Source organism: Guillardia theta (genome assembly GCF_000315625.1).
Source record: "Guillardia theta CCMP2712 unplaced genomic scaffold GUITHscaffold_84, whole genome shotgun sequence".
Lineage (NCBI taxonomy): Eukaryota > Cryptophyceae > Pyrenomonadales > Geminigeraceae > Guillardia > Guillardia theta.
Window position 1 is genome coordinate 137,705 of NW_005434590.1, and position 22,715 is coordinate 160,419.

Here is a 22,715-nt window from a genome sequence, read left to right on the forward strand (position 1 = left end):
CTCTCTTGTCCGATACCTTCCTTCCTACTTGTTACTACCTTCCTACTCCTTGCTACCTCACTCATCCTTCCCTTCTACTCCTTTCTTGTCCTGTACGATAACTCATTCCATTCTTCAGCCGGAGGCTTTCAGGGAAGATCGGAGATCTCATCGGTCGGCTACAGGGGAACAACAGCTCGCAGACCGAAGAGACAGTCTGATTTCAGGAGCAGCGAATCGCATCGGAAGCTTGTGACTGACATTTTATTGTTACCTTTAACACTCAGAAGAAGGAGTTTGAATAATTTCTTAAGGGACTGACACTGTCTGCGTGTCCCACGGAAAGAACCTTGACACCTCCACTAGCACCCAGGGGTGAGGAGCCGGCATCCCACCGCGGGCGAAGCCGAGATCGTAGATGGCCATGGTCCGGGCCCGGAGGTCAAGTTTGACCAGCCCGTTCTGAGCGAGGAGAAACAGAGCATCTTGTGACGGCGATACAGCCGAAGCCCCCAGCACGAGCTGACGCGAGAACCTCTCGTCGAAGATCGACATCAGAAGAGTCATCGTGCCGCTGCTGGGGTCGAGCTGAACCAGTTGGAGGGTGTGGTTGCGGGAAGCAACAGCGAGCAGCCCCAGCGGTCGATCGAGAGGGTCCAGGGGCCTGTCGAGAAACTCCATGCAGGCGAGGCCGCCAAAGGTGTCCTCGTCCCTGACGATGTTGACGTGGGACAGCAGCTCGCCTGTGGTGGAATCGAGGGCCACGACCATGGTGCGGGTAGCGAAGAAGAATCGCCCTCCTCTGACGTCAGCAGCTGATACTGCTGGGGTGATGGAGCACTCGAAGGCGAAGCAGAAGCTCTCGAGGCTCCTGGTCGTCACAGTCGCTTGAAGTCTGCGGCAGGGGTCAGCTGGTTGTCCAGCTTGAGACTAGCTCGTACCTATCATAGCGGAAGAAGACAGTGCCCTGCTCGGGGGACATCAGCAGGCCGAGCAAGGAGCTTGCGTTGGAGTCCCAGGAGAGGAGCAGGACGCTTCCTGACACGTTGATCGGCACTTCTGATATGGCGGAAGTGACCAGGTCATAGCTGAGGACACGGCTGTTAGCGGCGAAGTAGACGGCTCCTCCCTGAGGGTCGAGGGTCGACAGGCCCTGAGTGATCCCGTTGACCCCAACGCTCCTCTTGACCATGGCCTGCGGGGAAGTCAGACGGGAGGGAGGGAGGAGTGTCAGCTGCTGCCTGATTGGAGACGGAGTAGTCGAGAAGAACTGCTTCCTCCCCGCTAAAGAGAGTGATGAAACCTTTGTTGAGGCCCCGGTCGACGACCTTGACGTTGTGGGCAACGTCGACAGGCGTCAAGTCTGGGAGGAAAGTGGCGTATCCTAACATCTTGGGAGGCAGAGTCAGAGGGAGGGAAGGGAAGGAGGGAGGGAGGGAGGAGAGAGAGGGAGAGGAAGGGGAGGGAGGAGATGGAGGGAGGGAGGAGAGGGGGAATGGAAGGCATCTACCTGTTCACGCAGTGGCAGCTCAAACACCTTCACTTTTGAAAGCAGGAAGCTAACAGCCGTCCCTTCCGTCGGGTTCCCTCCTGTTGTCAGCAGCAAGCTCGATGAGCCTGCTGCTCCCTGCTGCAACTCTGCGGAGATCCCGACGAGGTCGCTGATGGCAGTGTCGTTCCCTGCTCTGAAGGCAGACGAGAGATTGAATCGGAGGAGGGAGCCGGGAGGGAGGAAGTTGGGGAGGAGGAGGGAGACTTTGAGCGTCACGACGTCGACGGAGAGGAAGGAGGAGATCTCAGCCTTGGGGCTCAGGATGGTAGCGACTTCGAGGTTGTACCCCTGCACGTTGGAGTCTTGCTGGATCAGGAGCATGGCGCCAGTGAAGATAGTCAGCCCGAACGGGCCGGACGGCCCGGTCCATGGCCGGTTCTTGACGCCGACCAGCGTGAAGTCGAGGGAGGTGAACGGGGTCTCGCCCAGCAGGCAAGTGAGCAGGATCAGGGGCCCGTCTTCAGGTCGACGAGGAACGTAGAAGGCATGCGTGAGGTTGGAACGAAGGCTGTCGGAGGAGACCTCCAGTTGGAACGGGAGGCCGGAGACGTTGAGGAACCTCGACTTGGGGAGGAAGGCGAAGGAGGGCGGGAGCTGGACGGCGATGTAGGCTCCTGCTGGGAGGGGGGTTGTGATCTTGAAGGATAGAGTCACGTCGTTGAATGCCCCGCAAACAGCAGAGGAAATGGTCATCATCGGCGACAGAGACTGACTGACAGTCACCAGGATCTCCCCGCTCCTCCTCTCCACCAGGTATCCATCTGCATCGAACGCAAGCAGCTCAGCTCCCTCCGCGTTTCCAGCGTACGGCCTGTTCACGACCCCGGCGACCTCGATCGTCACGACGTCGTTCTGCCTGGCGTTCCTGGAGCACGTCGCGGCTGACAGCGCCAAGTTCACTGTCGTATCGTTCACCACCTTGACCTCCATGCTGCAGGTGCCGTGAGGGAAGACGAAGGAGGCGGAGACAGTTGAAGTGAAGGAGAAGAGAGGAGGGAGGTTTAGCTGTAGAGAGTTCAGAGCTGAGATGGGGCTCCGTGTTTGAAAGCTCATCCGCCATGTTGTCGTTGACGTCTGAGTCTGAACAGAGCTTGTGAGCTCCATGGGTTGGTAGAGACAAGGAGAGAAGCTTATCTCAAGCTGAGAAGACCTGGACACCTTGCGGCTGGAGGGGGACAGGAGGTCTAGAGTGTACCAGATGCTCCGAGCAGCAAACGAGTTCTGAACTCCCGCCAGCTCCACCACCATGGGAGTTCGAGGAGCGATGGGAGTGGAGGACAGGAGAGTTACTTCAATGTACCGTGAGTTCACCTGCGTCAAGTTCCACATGCCCTTGCTCAAGACCTCGACCTGCTCGTTCCCTGCGTTTGTCTCGTTAATCATGTCAATGGACAGGATCGAGCCCGGGAGCAGGTGGCCCTCCAGCTCGAACCCGATGGTCCAGCTGGCCAAGGAGGACGCGATGTCTGGGCTGCGAGAGGAGGAGATGGAGAGGAAGGACGAACGGCTCAGCGTGAGGGCAGGGAAGACGGCAACGTCGATGACGTAGTCCTGGCAGTCTTTGGTCTCAATTCTTGCTGTGCTCGTAGGACCCTCCCCGTACTGGTTCTCAACCCCAACGACTGTGAAGCTCACCAGCTCTCCCGCCAGCACGTCCCGCCCTTTCCCGTCCCTCTGAACGACCAGCTTCTGCCCTTCCACGTAGAACCCCAACCCTCCATCAAGGGCAGTCTGGATGCCAGATTTTGACAAGGGCCGGTCAAAGACGGAGCTCGGGAGTACGGAGGACACGCCGTCGATTCTGAACTGATCGTACACGTACAAGATTACCTTGCCGTCACTCGGAAGGTCGTTGGATGCCATGAACTGAACTGACAGGTTCCCAAGGTACCCAGCAGCAAGCATGTCAGGGGCGAACTTGGGGGGGATGGAAGGCAGGAAGGATCCTGGAGCGATCGCGATCCCTCCCACTTGCAGTTCCTCGTCGATCACCTGACCTCCTTCCAGGATCGTCCTGAGCTGAAACGTGTTGGTCACTCGCGACCTCGTCGGCAACTTGAGCTCGTGCAGCATGACACTGACGACGCTTCCCTGCCGCACGTAGTCCTCCTCCACCATCATGCGGACCAGGCCCTCCGAGGGAAGGTCCAGCTGCAGCTTTCTAGAGATCTCTGTCCCGTTCTTCACCGTCAGGTACGCCGTGGGCAGCGTCGACGCGTACTTGAAGCCGGCGGGAAGGGCAAGGAGGAAGGAGGAGCGGGGAGGGACCGGATTCCTAGGAGTGAAGGTCAAGTTCAGGTACGTCAAGATCCCAGCCTTGTCGTTGAGGACGTTGACCCTCGGGTCCAGTATGACTCCAGCTGCGATGGGCGAGCCCGCGAAGTTGGAGCTGGAGTCGACAAGGGTCCACGTATCGCTGCCATTGCGCTGGCAGGGCGCAAGCACTTCGACCCTGAAGGTGGAGGGGGTGCTGGAGAATGGCTGGACCCGCACGTAGGAGAATTTCATCCTGAGGGCCCCGGAGGTAAGAGAGTTGAGGGAGAAGTTGAAGGAAGTAGAGTTGATGCAGCCGCCACTGAGCCGCTCGGTGAAGCTTGTGGAGGTGATGTTGGGGCTGCTGCCGTCTCCGATGAACACCTCGCTCCTGTCGTCGCACACGAAGTCGTCTGCTAGGATCAACGAGATCATGTTCTCTGGGGTGTAGAAGTTTCTCATAGTCTCCCACTCGATAAAAAGATCCACTGTGTCCCCTGCTCGCACCGCATGGCTTCCAGCCTCGTTCACGTAGGAGGCGAACAAGTTCTTCAGCCTTCCCCCGACGACGTCGCCAGCGCCCAGCGGCAGCGAGTCAAACTGAACCAACGAACCCAGCGGCTCTCTGATCTTAATGCTGAACTCTCCCTCCAGGCAGCCTGACGGCTTGACGGGATTCCGGACGTTGCGCAGTCGCACGAGGAAGTTGCAACTTGCAGGGACCCTTGGCAGGGAGGCTATGGTGATGACTTGACAGCCAGTGCAGTTCTCAGCTGGGCTAGAGCTGATGACAAGCCATGTCAAGTTTGCCTTCAGGGCCTGACACCCCTCATGCTCACACCGGATGTCAAACCGATCGATGTAAACTTCTCCCACCCTGAAGCTCGACGGTACGGTCACTTCCATCGACGACCTCTGCTCTACCTCGATCGCGGGAACAAAACTGACTTCCAACCCGTTCGCTCCTGTCTCGCTGCCGCTCTCCGTTACAGCCGTCTGCTGCAGGCGGGAAGGAAGGAGCGTCGGAGGTTGGATGTACCTGACAGTTCCTCCGCATCCCTCGCACTGGGGAGGAGCACAGTTGCTTGCCCCTGCCGTCGGGGAGGGGAAGGCGCAGAGGCCGAACGAGCCTGTTGGCCCAGATTGACGAGCGTTGATGATGCTCGAGATTTGAATCTTGACTGTCTCTCCCTCCCTGACCTCTCCTCCTCCGTATCGACTCATTCGAAACTCTCCCGATGTCTCGTTGTATGTAGTCACCAGCAGCCCCAGGTCTGCTCGGTCAAGCCAGCGGGCGTGCACGGGCTGCAGAACTTGGTACTTTGTGGGGATCGATAACAGGAGGAGGCCGGTGGCAGGGATCGGATTCGAAGGGGTGACTATGAGCTCGATGCAGCTGGGGTAGGCGACCATGTCAGAGCTGAGAACGAGTTCTGCTAGCTGGAAATCAGGGACTGTGAAGGCGTCGGAGGTGACTGAGAGGTCTTGATCAAGGATATCTTGTCCTAGGAAAGTCCTGATCTGGTAAGTTCCGGAGGGCCCGGACTGAGGGGGAAGGTGAACGTCGGCAAGGGAGACTTTCACTTGCTCCCCCGGCCCCATCACGGCGGACAGGAGGGAGAGCTCGACGCAGGGCGCCCGGTCGCTGCCGTCGTCAACCTTGGTCAAGCTCAGGACGTCAGAGGCTACGTGGGAGGAGGACAGGTTGAAGCCGGTGGGGAAGCAGATTTGGATGTGACCTTGCTGTGGGATGCCGTTATGAAGGATGAAGGAGACGTTGACTGTCGATAAAGCTCCAGCCAGAAGGGAGGAGAGGCTGATCTGAGATCCCAGCAGGCTGTTGGGAGCGATGACCGGTCCTCTGACGCTCGTGCTCCGGTCGATGACTACCCCGTCATCTCTCGAGAGTTCAACCGTGAAGTCGCTAGTCAAACCCGACGAGTTTCGATTCTTCACGACTCCCGGCAGCTCAACCAGCAGGCTGCAAGGGGAGGTGACGAGAGTTGGCTGGTTCTGGCAACCGAGCATGCGCCAGTCTTGCACCAAAGTCTGCTTGCTGTGGGAGAAGTCGCCGAAGATCGAAGTTATGACGATCCTGAAATGACGGTAGAACGCCGGGGTAGAGAAGAAGTTTGAGAAGACTGGAGGCCGGGAGGACAAGGAAGTAGTGTTGACAACTCTGTCGATGACGTCGAAGTGAATACCATCGTTGGATCCCTCCAAGAAAAATCCCGTTGGTTCACCGAACGAATCGTTGAGCAGCCTGTGAACAATCCTAGACTCGAAGGAGTAGCCGCAAGCGAGAAATCTGTGCAAGGAGTTCTGTTGGATATAGTGATCTGGACTTTGATCCATCGTATTGCGCTGAGCCCTCAGAACAGGAGAGCCAGTATAGGACAACAGGCTGTCTTGCAGGCTGGTTGCACTGAACGTACAAGAGCTTGCAAGGCAAGGAACGATGGCGTCTCGACGATCGAAACGGATCAAGATCTCGTTTGTACTCACCATGTACGTGAAATTGTTCTGCTCGTTGCTGACAAAGTCAGTTAAGACTCCTTCGAAGTCCCCTTCACTGAACGCGAGCCTCATGGAGAAGTTGCTAGGGATCACGTTGGCAGGGAACACGGAGACTCGCAAGCCTGACAGCTCCCCGGCCCTAGCGTCTGTCAAAGAGATCTTTGCCGATCTGATCACCCCAGGAAGAATCTCAACGCCGCTGACCTGGGCAGAGTCGATGACGTCACCAGCCCCGTTCCTCGTCCTCAAAGTGAATGTTTGAGTAGTTCCTGACTCCCTCGGGTTCTGAAGGCCGAGCCTATAAGGGTAGACATCCCTCTGTGGAGACACGACAAAGACGCGTAGTCTCAGCACAACCCCAGGAGGGACTTCCTGGCTGCCGTCCAGCCAGATGACAAGGGAAGGGCTGCCAGCTGGGGAGATCGAGATGTTGTGGAGCAGTCTAGAGTCAAGGTCCTCGCACCTGAAGCCGAACTTTGACGCCTCGACGGTTGACAGCGAGTTGAACATCCGGTAGCCGGGGGGGAACTCCAGGTCGATGCGCGAGGACGGCGGCAGAGGGTTGGAAGTGACGAGGCTAATGGTGAAGCTGGGAAACTCTCCAGCGACGGTTGTGTCGAAGGAGATCGAGGCGGAGCGGAGCTCGCCGGGACCAAAGTCGAAGTCGCCGAAGACGGCCAAGTCCTGATCGATGAGCTGCTGCTGCTCCGTCAGCGTCCTGACCTGGAACATCTTGCCCTTGTCGGACAGAAACGAAGGGAACCGGAGGCCCTTGAGTAGCAGGAAGACTTTTTCTCTCTGCTGGATCGGTTGCCCTTTGTTGGTGAGGAGGACGCGGAGGGGCGAGTCAACGCTGGACCCGAAGGATGCTTCAGTGAACTGATCCGACTCAGTCCCGATGCTCAACGTCAACGGCCTCGACGACGACACGACGCGGAGCCCAAAGCAGAGCGTGCGGTTGCCCTCGTCGGCCGGCAGCTGGCCCCCCAGCTGGCTGCACAGCTCGTACCCAGCTGGGAAGGAGATGAGAATGAGACCGTTCGTGGGAACCTCGTTCGACATCTCCAGCTCGATCTTCATCTCCCCGTAAGCTCCAGCTCGGAGGGGCGACGGTGTCAAACGGGCTGTGAGGGAGGAGGGCTGGACCGCAAATCCCCTCACCTTGTTGTCGTAGCTCAGCTGCACTCCACTTCTAGTCTGCGTCTCGATGGAGAAGTCTCCAGAGTACCCAGCCCTGCTGGGGAGGCGCACGCTGGAAAGAGTCAGGCTGACCGTCTCCCCATGCAGGTAGTCCTCTCCGTCTCCTATCCTCCTCAGGAGCAGTCGGCTGCTATCGTGAAGAGCTTCAAAGGTTCCAAGTCGAGTCTTGACCTTGCCTGAGAACAGCAGCAAAACCCCCTGATACTGCGATGGCTGGCAGGAGCTCTTGAGGTAGAACATGATCTCGACGACATGCCCTGACGGGATTCCGAAGTTCTTGTTTGACATCACCAGCGTCCCCTTGGTGCGATCCCACCTGGCGGATCTGTCAAACAGGCTGGCGGATATTCCTCGGAGCTCGAAGAAGTCGGAGCTCGGGTTCTCCGAGTTGTAGCACTCGGGGAGGAAAAAAGTCCGTGCCTGGCAGGCGTCCACGAAGCCGCTGAGGGTGAAGTTTGACCCCTGCTCGACGTAGAAGTTGGGAGAGAAGGCGATCGATACCTGGTTCATCGAGCCGAGCACAGTGGAGGAGGAGGAGATGCCTGCGGCGGCAAAGGACTGCGGGTAGTTTGCGCGGAGGACGGGACCGCCTACAAGCTCCTGTTGGCCGATGGAGTAGTCCTCATCGTCGGAGTTCCTTGCTGATAGAGAGACAGTAGGAAAGCCGCCTGGAGAGAAATACCCGCGATTGCGCAGGTAGAAGGAGATTGAGATGACGTGATGGGGGTCAAGGCAGAGTCCAGGGTGGTCAAGCGACAACAGCAGGGTTGCAGAGCTGTCCTTGCAGTCAAGATTGCTGAGCGATGCGCACTGGTTGAACACGTTGGTGAAAGTTCCTTGGAAGTACCTTGCATGCTGGCCATACAGCCTGTAAGGGTGGTCGCTGTTCCAGCGGAAGGAAGTGGAAGAAGTAGAGGAGGAAGAGAGCTGGGAGATTGTGATGACAGCTGGAGAGCAAATCTCAACATTCGTCTGAACCTCTAGAGTGATGAGATTCAGCGAGTCAAAGGTGTCGGTGGTGTCCCGGATATTGCTCACCAGGAAGGAGGGAGCCGTTGAACTGTTTGCTGGGAGGATCGAGGCCTTGTAGAACATGTTGGAGTTGCGAACTGTAAAGATCCTCTGTCGCAAGTTTCTCACTCGCTCACTGTCTGCCCACAATGACACCTTCACATCTTCATCACAACTGATGGCCTGACCAGCTCTCACCGTCATTTGCAGTGTCCCAGCCTCCCCGTCCAGCACCGCTTCAGGTTCAAACCGCTCCGCGTCCTTGCCCACCAGGGTGGCGAGCAGAGACGTCGGAGAGGGGTCGCTGAAAGCGAAGCAGCACAGCTGCACAACACTGCCGGCGGTTAGCTGGACATTGCTGCGGACGGACATCTCGATCTTGGTCAGCGCTGCCTCGGGGTTGGGGTAGTCATGGTAGACAAGCTGCATGTGGACTTGAAGTGTATCAAGGAAGTCAAAGTCCATCCGGTCTGGGGGGAGGCTGCCGTTAACGTATCCGACCTGATCTTGGAGCAGCACCGTGTACCATGTGGACGCGTTCTTGGCGCTCAAGCTCTGCTCCACACTCTTGCAGCCTGTATCGTCGTAACTGACAGCTAGCCTCCCGTCGACTGGTCGGACGTCCTTGACGTGCGCTTCCAACCATGGCGCGAAGCCGTAGGAGTTGTCTGTCAGGGTCGAACCATACGTACAAAAGCTCACGTTATACTGCGTTTCCCCCTGCTGGTCAGCAGCTGGGAGTGAGGAGACGTTTCTGATGAGGACAGAGGTCTCCGGTACGAGGATCACTTGAGATACCTCCAGTGCCACGTCATCACCCTGCTTGAGGGGCAACACAATGGTCCTGCAGTCCTGCTCCACGAAGGGCCGCAGGTTCAAGATCGAGTTCTCCAAGGTCAGAGGGCCGTTGCGGGCAAAGAGAGAGAGTGAAAGCTCCTGCCCGGGAACCACAAGCTCTCCCTCCTCCAGCCACATCGAGATAGAGCCGCTCGCCGCGTTCCAGCTCGCAGCCTCCCCGAACAAGCTTGCGCTGCTTCCATGCAGCTGCGTCAGGTTGTGGTCGCAGCGGCAGTATCCCCAAGTCACCTCCTCCTCCTGGAGCAGGTCATGTAGACTCCAAGAGTCCATCGCCTCCATGCGTCTCCCGAGGTCTGGCTGAATCGCACACCATGGGGGAGAGGGAGCAGGGAGATGAGAAGTTATCGGGAAGGAGTCGACGCAGCCGTACCATCTTCTTCCCAGGTAGTCGAAGGGGAAGGAGCAGGACGACCCTCCGATCGTTCGTGACCTGCACGAGCTGCTGACGAGGCTGTCGAAGGGAGGAAGCTTGGAAATGCGCAGCTGGGCTCGAGGAGGAAGGTTGAAGTTCGTAGAGATCCGGAGACTAATCATGTTGACCTCAAGGGGAGCCGGGTTGGAGTAGGAAGCATTGAGGAGGAGGAAGGAGGGAGATTCCGAAGTTGATAGAACAAGCCCGTCCATCACCACAGGGGACAGGAGGGCAGAAAGAGAGCTGGCGCTTATGTTCAACTGTCGACCTTGGCTGTGGTAGGATGGGTTGAACACCAAGAAGGAGAGACTAGCGTCTCTAACATCTGACATGTCTGTCATCAGAGCCAAGACCAAAGTTCCATCCTCGCCTTGCGAGACCGAAGCTGAGCTGACAAGGCTCCTTGAGTAGTCGTCAGAAGGAAAAATGATCAAGGGTTGGAAGATATCTGTTCTCCTCAGACCAGCGATGGTGATCTCCGAACCTGCAGGCAACACAACGTTGGGCCTGACAGTCAGGGTGATCCTGTTGATCGCTCCGTACGCTCCTGAGTTCTGCTGACTTTGTTTCACCGCAAAAGTCGGGGAGTCCGAGGACGGCAGCACGAAGTCAATGGTTGAAGTTACGTTGCCTTGCAAGTTCCCTCCCAGGAGCAGCATGATCGCTTCTTGTACCGCAGCATACGCCGAGTCTGAAGACTTGAGCACAAAAGAGAAAGAGATCCAGGTCCAGGCAGGGATCTGATCTGCGTCCACTACACACTCCACAGCTCTGTCTTGCATCCTCCAACGACAGCTCCTTGCTAGGAACAGCTCGGTCTGCATGACCTCCAGGTGGTCGGTGGACGGAGTGGACGAGGCAGGGAGGTTGCGGATGAGGATTGTGGTGGAGTTGACAAGGGTGAAATTACACTGGAAGCTCACTGATATGGTGTTGAGTTGCCCTGTGACCCAATTGGCTACCTCGATCTTCGCATGCACGATCTCGGGAAGGTACTTGGACTGCAAGACAACAGTGGAGACGTTGCTTGAGATATTGGCCGCTGAACAAGGAGAGTCGGAGGTTGGCTGTTGGAAGACTACTACAGGACTTTCTCCTCCTCCCATTTCCGTTGGATTCTGCAGCCAGAAGCAAACCTGCACCTCCCTGCCAACTTCTACCCTGGATCGGAGGAGGAGGGAAACGCTGTTGGAGTCGACCATGGCGGAGGGCACGAAGAGGCTGGAGCCGGAACATCCCACAGTCAAGTCGCGGCGGAGCAAAGGCAGGACTCCAAGGTTGTTGACTAAGATCTTCGAGCCGGCCGGTGGCTCGAAGTTGAGCGAGAAGTTGATGGAGACGAGCGTGAGATCGCCGACTACAGCGGACGAGCTTGAGATGGAGAGCGTGTTGAAGGAAGGGACGTCCTGGATGCTAGCAAGGTAGCCCAGCTGCAGCTGAGGAGTCTCGGCCTGTCCGATGGACAGGTAGTCAAGGTTGAACCCTGGCGGGAATGTAACCTGAACCCTCCCATCTCGAGGGAGGGTAGTCGGGGCCATGAAGGAGACAAAGATGTTCGTCAGAGTTCCTGCTGCCGAGTTGGTGAAGTTTGACAAGGCCAGCCCTGATTTCTTGATCTCGATGCGACTTCCCAGCAGGCCGCTCGGCACAAGAGCTGCCGCCGTGTACGTTCCCTGGTCGATGACAGAGCCATCGGGCGTCAAAGTCCGCACAAGAAAGAGGTCGTTGATCCCTCCTGCCTGCCCGTTGTTGATGAAGTCTACAGTGAACTCGACCGAGCAGTTGCGGTAGACGTCACTGCTGACGTCACAACCCACAGCGATGTCCTCCCTCTCCTTCTGGACCTCTGGCCTTGATGAGGGACAGGGTAGCAGCGTCTGGTTGGTGTCATACCGATGGAAAACAGCGCTGCGTTCTCCCTCAATCACCATCATCTGCAGCTTTCCCTCCAAGCTCCCTCCTCCCACCGTCGCCGCCCGCGGTGAGAGCTGGGCAGGAGGGAGACTGTCCTTGAACTCAGGCTGCGTGTCTCCGAGGAAGATGCGGTACGGGAAGGAAAAGCCTGAGGGGAGGACAAGCTCGATAGAGCCGTCGGGAGGGAGGGGGTTGGCGACGGCAAAACTCAGGTGCAGGCGGGTAGTCACTCCCGCCAAGTTGCTCTCAGTCAGGCACAAGACGTTCTGAAGGGGAGCAGGAGCAAGGGTCGACCCTGGTACAGCAAAATGAGCATCAATTATCTCCCCCCCTGCCGTCAGCGTCCGAATCTGATATGTACCAGTGTCTCCTGCCCAGCGCCTGTTTCGTATGCCCGAGAAGTTGAAGTCCAGTTGGAAGCCCTTGTGCAGGTCGACTCCGTCAAGTCTCCGGAGAAGGAAGACGAGCGGAGCGGAGGAGGTGACCAGGAAGCGGCCGACAGTGGGGTCAGACGGCATGGCAGAGAGAGGAGGAGAGAGTTCGAACCCTACAGGAAGAGACAGGACAACGGACCCGTCCTTGGGAAGCCGATTGGCTAGTCGAACTTTGACTCGAAGCGTCTGCTCAGAGCCAGCGAAGGGAGATGAGGGGAGGACCTGCACTCGTTCAAGGAGCGCAAACTTGACCGGATCGAGTTGGAGGACAGTTCGGTCGGAGGCGAACGAGTCGAAGGCGAGCACGGAGACGGTCGCCGAGCCCCCCGTCAGCTTGCAGACATCTACATTGTTCTCGAAGACACAGTCTGATTCCTCCTTCATCCTGATGCCTGTGAACTGAATGACGACTCGGGTCCCCACGTCGACCAGGGGGGTTCCAGCCTTGCGGTAGATGATAACGTCCTCCCCTTCCACCCTGCAGAACACTTCCCCGTCGATTCCCGAGGTCAGGCCCGTCGGCAGCACGCGGTCGTCGATGGCGAAGCTTGGGGGGAAGGAGACGGAGATGGCAGAGTCGGCGTAGAGAATGTTCTGCGTCACAAACGACAGCGTCGCCGTGCCGATGGCCCCGGCAACCACGTCTTCCAGCACCAGCCCAGCTGTGGTGAGGTTGTTATACCTGAGCTGGGGCAGGGCAAAGAGGTCGTGAGCGACGAGCTTGCCAACGTTGGTGGTAACGCTAACAACAATCTCCCCAGCTGGACCCTCCCACCCTCTGTTCCTGACCATGAACCCGACGAAGACCCTGGTCCCCTTGTTCAGTTGGCGAGCAACTGAGCAGGAGACGAGGAAGGTCGAAACCCCGCGGGAGTCTGTGGAGACAATGGAGGAGGAGACGGTTGCGACGGGGCCCTGGAGTTGAAAAGTTGCGTCCTCCTCCCTTATCCTTGTCTCCCCGTCAAAAGGAACGAATCCGTAGGGGAGGGTGAAGCTGATGTTGTCCCCAGCCACGAGGAAAGTCCCAAGGGTGAAGGATACGTTGATGGAGGAAGCTTGCCCAGCCGAAGTCTCCGACATGGTGAGATTGTATGGACTCAACCGGCCATGGTCAACAATCACTGTCGCCGTGCCTTCATCGATGATGTCTCCGCCCTCCGTCCTTGTTGAGAGCAACACCGTTGCGCTTCCGATCTCTCTTCTTACCCTGATGTTGTCGCACTGTACCGAGACCCTCCCGTTGTCGCTGACCCCTGACAGGAACAGGGTGAGGTTTCCAGGTGCTCCGACGCAGGAAGAGACGGTGTTGACGTTGGAGGAGCAGGAGCAGGAACCTTCGTCGTGGAATCCTTGAGGGAGGGCGATGATCAGGGCTCCTGACTCCGGGATCCGATTGGCGACGAAGAAGGAGAAGGAAAACGAAGTCAAAGACCCGGAGGTGACCGTGAGCGGGAGGAGGAGGAGGCTTCCAGGGCCTTTCGGGAGGGAGCTTCTTGAGGAGCCTGTGGAAATGGTTCCGATGGAACTCAGAGAAGCTGAGAAGATTTGTATGGGGCTGTAGCAGAGCACTTCGTTAAGCAAGACTTCTCCGAGGTGTAGTGAGTACACTCTGACGACGAAGCCGTTGGAGTGTTTGCAAGGGCCGCCCGTGAGGTCTGATGAGGAGACGGCAGGTAGAGGAGAGACCGCCTGTTGTGGCATCCGGACGTTGACGATGGTGATGTGAAACGTAGCAGACATGTCAGAGGGTTGAGCGGAAGCATGTTTGAAAGGGATGGTGATGGTAGATTGGTTTCTGACCACCTCGCTAAGGCCTCCCGCTTGAATCTCTTGGAATCCACTGGTGATAGAAACTTTGGAGACGTCGTACTCCCCGGGGAAAGTAACGGTAAAGAATGAGACAGCAGTCAAGTTGCTGAAAAGTTTGATTTCGAATACCATTTCTCTCCATTCTCCGGCAACTGCCTCGACAGGGAGCAGGGTGTCGCTGTGACTCTCCAGCGGAAGGAGGGTGAAATCGAAGGCAAACTCATCCACGATTGGACACTCGGCAAGCGAGCAAGGGATACCATCGGCTCGCAGAGTCAGCCTAGTCCTGACGATACCAAAGTACCTCCCCGCTGTTCTGCAATGAGTGACGTTTGCAACCTTCACTGCTACCTGCCAGCCTCGCTCCAGTCTGCTCACTTCAAAGAAGGAGGTGTAGTGGTCGCTGGAGACATCATTGTAGCTGCTCGTGTATGTTGACACGTTGGTAGTGACTGCTTCTTCCCCTACCATCACGACGAACTCCGAGCTGTCACTGAAGTAGAGGCACGAGGGGAGCTGCACTTCCAGGAGCCCTCCGTCCGGGAGCGAGTTGGCCGCTGCCATGGCCATCGCGATGTCTGAACGAGTGCCCATGATGCCTGATGACAGCTCCAGGGAGAAGTTGCTAAGAGTGTTGCTTGTCAGTTCTGAGACCAGCTCTTCCCTCTGCAGAAGGTTGCCGGACGAGTCGTACGACATCAGGTAAATAGGAGCTGGACCGCTCCAGGGCCTCGTTTGCACGCCAGCACAGGTCATAGTTAGCTCCTCTAGGCCGCTGTGAAGGTCTTGCAGGAATATCCTAAGAACGAGGCCGCTGAATCCGTTCTGCGAGGGTTGGGCCGTGTATGAGTTGTCAAGAGAGCAGCTAGGAGTAGAGCAGGAGCAAGAGGCGGTGGGAGTTGCTGAGAAACCTTCAGGAAGGTAGATGGCTAGGAAGAAGATCGGAGTGATGCGGGAGTTGAAGGAGAAGCTCAAGACAAGGTCAGTTGTGCTTCCTGCTGACGGTGAGGAGAAGGAAACTGAAGGGTCGGCAAACTTGTTGGGGACTTGGACGGTGTAAGGCACGACCTGCTCCATGTAGAGGAGCGTTCCGCTCGCTATGGTAAGATGGAAGAAATCGGAAGCTCCAGCATATCCAGAGAGCTCGATGGTGAAGATGGTGAATGACAGCAAGATGTTGGCGTCTACAGGCTGTTCCAGCTCGACTTGGATGCTGACCACGTTGCCGTCTGTTGAGAAACACACCTTCTCCTCCGGCCAGTATCTCGCTTCATCAAGGTCAAAGTCGGCAGACCTTGCAAGCCTGATCGACGTGATCTGGCTCGTGCCAAAGAAGGATGGAAAAACTATCTGGGCGGTGAAGTTGTTTGGAAGGGGAAGTAAAGTAGTCATCTGCACTGTCATGGTCCCCTCGTATCCGATCCCCATCATGTCAGGGAGGAACTTGACATCTTGTATGCCCTCTGGGAATATTTGCAACGATGCTGATCCTTTGTCCGACGTGTATAACCTTCCCGTTGAGACATCATCCACCTTGGCTACAACGTTGATCTCGTAAGTACCAGACATGGTAGGATTCCTGCACTCAGAGAGAGACAAGGAGATAGCTGAAAACGTGATGTATCCCATGTCAACGACAGGAAACGAAAGCGTTACAACCTGGCCCTGGATGGTAGAGTTGAAAATTCCTTGGAAATCGGAAATGATAGTGATTGTAGATTCTGAGCTTGTCTGGAAGCCATCTGGCAAGATAATCTCTATCGTGGTTGAATTGGTAGGGAGGCTGGACATGAATTGAAGGTACAACATGTAACTAGTCGCTCGCCCAGCAACGTTGTCATCACTTGATACATCCACAAACATATTCCTGCTGCCCACATAAACTCCCTGAATGCCTCTGTCCTCGTCAACAGTAGAATCTCCCAACTTTGTTCTGATCTCAAACACCCCAGTCATCCCTTCTGTTCTCGGAGCTCTGAGGCCAACAAGACTGAGCTCAACCTGCTCCTGAGCCTGCAAGTCTCGATCGTTGAGGATGACAAGTGCGTTTCTCTGCAGAGAAAAACTCACCATGCTCAGTCCGTCTCCTAGCACTGTCACACTCCCACACGCCTGAGTGACGCATGTCGCAGCAAGTGGCATGTCAGCTGGCAAGACAACCTCCACGATCGACCCACGGACAAGAGGGTTGGAGATGGCGAACGAGACAGTCAAGGTGACTTCCGTTTCGATCACGCACGGCTCTTGACATGTCACAGCAACGAACCCAAGACGGGAGGGCTCGACAGAGGTCCCAGCAGCCGACCCTTCATCGATGACAACCCCATCTGCTGTTGTCGTCTGCAAGATGTAGGGGTCCGTCACTCCCGTGTAGGGCATATTGCGCATGCTGTTGATGATGAAGGAAACTCGCCGGCCCCGAGGGATGTTGGACCCAACCACTTTGACCTTGAGTGAACATCCTACGGTACATTCTCCATCGGCTCTCTGGAGCTCTAGAGCTCCGTCGATCCCTTCGTAGTGCCCGTACAGAGCTGGACCGTGGAGCGAGACGTTGAGTGGGAAACCCATTATGATGTATCCTCCCTCAGGGACTTCATTCTGAACTTGTATGGACACCGCGACGGCAGTCAGTGAACCAGCTTCTGCATCCAGGGGAAGGACCGCGGCCATGGACAAGGTCCCAGGAAGTAGGCTGTCAACAGTCAGGGAAGCGACTCCGAAGTCGATGACATGTCCACTCGGCGTCTTGGTTTGGATGTAAACCCAGTTCATGTCTCCGATGTACGGCTGAGAGCTGACTGACGAGACTGGAAACTTTGCTTCTTGCAAGGCAGGGAGGGGAACACTGTCCTTGACTGTGAAGAAGACTTGGTTTCCTTCCACCGTAACCTCTGCGGTCAAGTTGACGATGCCGATCATACTACAGTATGACCAGGATGGCAAGGAGGAAGGGGAGGAAGGGGAGGAGGCGGAGAAAAAAGTCGAAGGTTGCTGAATAAGAAATCCCTCCATGAAATCAAACTGGATGACTCCATTGTAGGGAACCTCGTTAGACGGTCGAAACACAATCTCAATGTTCCCAGGCTCCCCTGATCTTGTCAAGTACGAATGAATTGACGCATTTAAAAGATGATTGGCTCTGATAGCCACCATTACATCGCTCGCGTCAACGATGATCGGTTGTTGTTCGTAGAGGAAGTAAGTTCGGATCGTGAACTTAAAGTGTCCGGAAAACAACAGGTTGCGAACACTGATAATGTCAAAGTTGAGAGCAGTTCCTCCTGCGATAGACTCTGCGTCGTAGGACGCTGAGAAGTTGATGTAAGGGAAGCTACAGGCGCTGGTCAACATCGATGTCTTGTTCGACATCTGCACTTGGCAAGCAGAGGAAAACCCTTGCACGTGCTCGACAGAGAGCAGGGAGCCAGCCCGGAGAAAGTTGTTGGTCTTCACAGCCAAGTGCAAATGCCCCGTCTCTCCCGCCATGTCGGAATCGAAGACAAGTTGCACATCGAGAAGAGAGTTTGGCAAGACGTCAAGGCGGTGCAATGACTGGTCGACTATGACCTGGTTGTCTCCATCATCGCTCAACAAGAGCACGATAGCATCGAAGGACGTTGAGAACTGCGGGCTGTTCACTCCGCTCACAGTCAGCGTCATTGCCTGCAAGTCCTTGACTGCAGGTATCCTGCTGCATGTTCCAAAGTTGTGATTGTAAGAAACGACGTTGGAGATGTCGCAAAGAGGGGGAGGTCGGACAGTTGTTAGCGAGGCTCTTGACAAGTTAGTCAACAGCAAGTAAGAGTGGAAGACAGTGACGTTCAGGTCGCTGAAAGTTCCAGTCTTGGGGTCCAGTAGCTTCAGTCTGACTGCCTCCGGACTGAGAGGGCGGAAACCGGGAAGGTCCAGTGCAAGGCTGAAGAGAGGAGGGAGGAGAGCGTCGTCAAAGTGCAAGGTAACCGTGAGATTCGTAGGATCGCCGGTTCGGAGAGCTGAAGTTGTCATGGTAGCGTTGGCGATGTAGGAGATCTGGGGGGAGGAGAGAGGGAGGACGAAGTCTTTCACCGAGGTAGAGGAGTAGGCGAAGAGATGCTGGTCCCCCTGAGGGCTGACATGGTAAATCCTGTAAGTTTGTTTCCTGTCGTACCCGAACGCGGAGCCGGTTGATACTGAGAAATTCACGAGGGCAGTGATGTTCAATGTATGCTGGCCTCCCATATTCGATGATGATGATGATGATGATGACGATGATGATGATGATGATGGGCACTGGTCTCCGAAAGACATATTGAGAGTCCCGTTGGCAAACCTCCCATCCAAGAGTTTGACGTTGCTGCTCAGAACACTCTCAACACTGATGTCAACACAATACTCCAGATCAATCAGCATGTAGAAGCAACCAGTGAATGCGTTCACCGAGTCGACATGCAACTCTATTATGAACATTTCCCGAGAGATCCCCAACTTATCTTCAGCTCCAAAGAACAGAGCATCTTGCACGCCTGCATTTCTGATGACGGAGGAGACCGAGAGGAGCTCTGCAGCTCGTGTATGAAACCGCAGACGATCGTCAGTTTGCTCGACGACCACTCCAAACTCATCCGCGATGAGAAGATACATGAGCACATCTTGCTCCCAGTATGGGTTGTACATGTCAACAACTAGCTCTATGCTCGCTCCGGCTGGTATTATCTCGCCTTCAAGGTCCATCAGGACAGTAAAACTTGAGAGGTTGTGTATGGTTTGAGTGGTTCCATTGATAGCCTTCGATACTTGGATACTACCACCTGAAGTCTGCCAAAGAGCCTTGATGGTAGTCATGTAAGGGGAGCAAGCATCCAGGGAACCTCGACAGAACAAGGACTCCTGCGAGGAGGAGATACTAAGAGTCATCAATCCAGGGAGAGGGTTGCTTGTCTTCAACGACAAGGTCATGTTCGACCTCGATCCGCTGACGTCAGAGCTCAAGACAACCACTGGATCCTTCACAACTGAAGGCAGGAGAGCTATCTCTATATCAGTCGCGTTCACATCCACATCGTTGCACATAGTCCAGACGGAAAAGTTGTACCTTCCTGCAGGAACATAGAGTGGATTGCGCACATTCACAAACCTCAAATGAAAAATGTTGTCTGCGGCAGATGCAGACTGTGATTCCTCACCGTCATACACAAACACAAACTCGTCGACATTGTTTGCACTCTCAACATGAAAGCTGCAGTTGCAGCTCAGCCCCGACAGATTACCGTTGAGCACAGAGATGTTCGAATCCTGCAAGCTTGCCCCTGGAGGGAACCGAATGTGCAGCGACGAGATCAAGCAAGATTGCAGAGATGAGCTCATGTTGTAGTTAAAGTTGAGATCACTGTATCCGGCAAACCTCATCGGCACTTGCTCCAACTCAATGTTGACAGTTCCTGTTGTGATGGTGAAACTTGTAACATTGCGGTTCTCGTCCACAACAGACATGTTTGTAGCGCCGCCGTTGACAGTTTGCACGCGAAAATCGTCCATAGTGGCAGGAAAGTAGCCGTTGCGAATGTAGAGGAACACGATGTCAATTGGATAAAGGCAAGTGGCGTCAACAACAGAGACAGAAATTCGAGAGAGGGAGAGAGAAAGAATTTCCACATGATGAGTCGCAGACAAGATCTGGGACGCGCTGACGTCCAACTCAACAGGGAAATCAAAGTGGATGACGGAATTGTCCGGCAACCAGTTTTGTGCTAGTGACAGGAGAGAGAAGGAAATATTTGTCAGGAGCCCAGCCCTTGTCTCTGAAGAAGAAGCTGCAACGCTCAACAAGCCGGGGGCGATGGTCAAGGGAGGGAAGGAAGTTCGGATGTCAACAAGCTGATGCTCTCGATCGAGTGTGCTCAGTCGAAGACCTTCGAAGCTCTCGGAGAACGGAGGATTCCAGACTAGGCCTGTCGTGAGCTTGAAGATAGTTCCTTGCTTGAAAGTCATGCCGTCCTGACCGAAGGTGATAGAGACTTTGCTGGAGGGAGACTCACAGAAGGAGCAGTTCCTGCGATCGCAGAACCCTGACAACTCTGTCATGGTCGAGGCCAGGTTGCACTTGGTACAGGCAGCAAAGTCTACAGTCGACGGATCAGTGTAGGAGGAGGAAGATGTGTTGCCTGAGATGCAGATGCACAAGGAGCCTTCCTCTTCGCTGATGAAACCGAAGGATGGAGGAAGGAAGATTTCCAGCGTGACAGGAGCAGCAGTCTCCTTCACCATGGAAAAGCTCACATTCATCCTCCCCTGCTCTCCTACCCTCGTCCTCTCCAGCGACACCATCGCCTGCATCTGCACCCGACCAGCCACTGCGGACGAGACCGAACTGAAGTCGCTACAGCCCATTCTGTTCCAACACGCCGCGACGCGAAAGAAGTACTCCACGTTCTCTATCAACGGGCAGTCTACTGTGCCTGTGAAGCTCGAAGTTCTTCCGAACGTGATGGAGCTGACGTCTGCAGGCACGTCCCTGACCTGGAGGGTTGTCGACAGGTTTGACATGTCTTCTAGAAACGTTCTAGAGCTCCAGACCGTGGCCGAGGTATCGCAGTACCTCTCACCTCCCCTCACATTGCACACATCAGACTCGTTGCTCACAGCCACTGGGTCATTGCACAACGACGACGAGCACGGCGAGTATTCCGTGACAACCATGTCAAAGCAATCGAGCTCAGAATGAGGAGCATGAGACGCGTTGGCGCAGCCCATCACGATCACAGTCGAGTTGTCGGTCTTTCTTGCCTTGGCCCGCATGCAGACTTGCCCCGCATCACACCTGACAATGTTACAAGACCGGCAGCTCTGCGGCAATGGAAGGTTCAATGTGGAGAAACATTGTAGCCTGTCTGGTCCATAGGGGTTGGCGAAATCATCAATGTTGGTTGTCCACTGTACGCGAAAGAAATCAGCTGATGTCAAACTTGGTCCCAAGAATGGTCGTTTGACTGGTTGCCACGAGTATTCCAAGATAACATGATCAATCAAGTCCACGTGTGTATTTGTTGGAACGCTCGGCCTGAAGCTGATAGGAAACAACCTTGCAGCTACTCCGTCAAGATTTGCATTGAATGCTTGCAGGAATAAGACAAAAGATGCTCCAGTGTTGATGATGGGAAACACGACAGACGTGACATTGGGTGAGATGGTCAGAGAAGTACAATCAGTGCTCGATTCTGAGTTGCACGAAGTCCCCAAGGATGAAATGTTTGTTGTGATTTTGATTCTGAAACCTGCCAAGAGTTCAAGACAAGGCACGTCCGAAAGATTACCCAGTCCACAAGAAGCAGGATTGTCCCATACGACGACAATTTTTCCATCGCACGGCGTTATCGAGATGTTGAGAGGTATTGAAGGAGGATCGAGGATGCGCGTGTAGACAGGATTGGACATGTTTGATTCTTGCAACATGTCCCTAGAAGAAATATGTACAAAGACAGATAAAGCAAGGTTATAGAACTCCCCTAAGATCAAGTTGTCAACCATCAGGTCAATGGTTGAACAATTACACGACAACTCTCCAGCGCAGTCGTGCTTGACATTTACATTCTTGCTGGATGCATTGAAGCTCGCAAAGACTGATGTGTTTCCATCACTGATATTGTACAAACGAAACATTGCAATGAGAGAAAGATTGCCACGTTGACACCATCCAAGTGAGATGCTCCTGTCGCCATAACTCTGAATCTTCAGCTGTGAAGGATCAAATTCTGAGTTCATTCCAGCGACTTGCAGCACAAAGAATATAAGAAAGAGGAAAGCTTTCATGGCAATGGACTGTTATGTACAGAAAGTGTTTCTAGCGATCGATCGTCTCGGCAGCATATCAAGAATTATAAACCTCCTGGATAACTTCCTTCCTGCGAAGAACGCATGTCACAGAGACGAGAGGAATAAGGAGCACTGCAGTTGATAGAGAGCACATCGTAGGCTGCTACAAAATCAAAGAGGGAGAGAGGAGAATTGAGCAGAGGAAAGGACGATTGACGATAGGAAAGGACAGGAGTGTACGATCTTGGATGCATGCATGCAGGATGATCGGGCAAGACAGGGAGGGTTGATAGAGATGGACATGAAGGAGGAGCGGAGGACACGTAGAGGAGGATGAAGATGCAGCGCTCAGGCCCTTCGCTCTGCTGCATCTCCCTAAACCCAAGAGACACCATGATTATCCGAGGTCACATGAACTTTCGAGAGGCAACGAACTTTTCAGTAGTGGGAATGCTGTACTTTTGGAAGTACGCTTGAACTTTTCAACATGAAGCCCTTGTCAAACTAAAGGAGGACTCATAACCTTCTGTTTCACTCAGTGAGTCACTCAAGTGTCCCCCGGGTATCGGCCGGCCCCGTGATGGAGTAGCTGGTCACGGGGCGGGCTCGAATCTCAGTCTCCGACGCGGAGCCAGTGATGTTGGCAGAACCAACTGCCACTTGCTAAAGCGAAACGATCCTTTTTCGATCTCTGGTTGAACTATCAGATACAGAAAGACTCATAATCGGATCTTTCTATCCAAGAAAGAATTTAAAGATATCATATAACAATTTAAAACCCTCCGTTGATCTGAAAAAACATAGATTCGTCGTGTGATTCTCTGTTATCCCTTGAGGCCCCTCCTTCCTTTACTACAGTCCTCTTCGGCCCCGTATCTGAGTCCTACACAGGTAGCAGAAGTACAGACCACGCTACGACCCCGCCCATAGGGCTTTCATTGCCCAAAAACGCGTGGGAGGATTTTCTGTTGACAGGGGTGATTGG

At 55.0% G+C, this 22,715-nt stretch overlaps 1 protein-coding gene across 1 annotated transcript; it reads right to left on the bottom strand.

Moving 5' to 3' along the window:
• Window positions 1-288: 288 nt before the first annotated feature.
• GUITHDRAFT_115404 (hypothetical protein) lies at window positions 289-21,727 on the bottom strand (the record flags this gene model as incomplete). Its single annotated transcript, XM_005825360.1, has 5 exons — window positions 289-874; window positions 921-1,174; window positions 1,308-1,370; window positions 1,490-11,991; window positions 12,058-21,727. The coding sequence occupies 5 exons, from the start codon at window positions 21,725-21,727 to the stop codon at window positions 289-291; spliced, it is 21,075 nt and encodes a 7,024-aa protein (XP_005825417.1).
• Window positions 21,728-22,715: the final 988 nt, after the last annotated feature.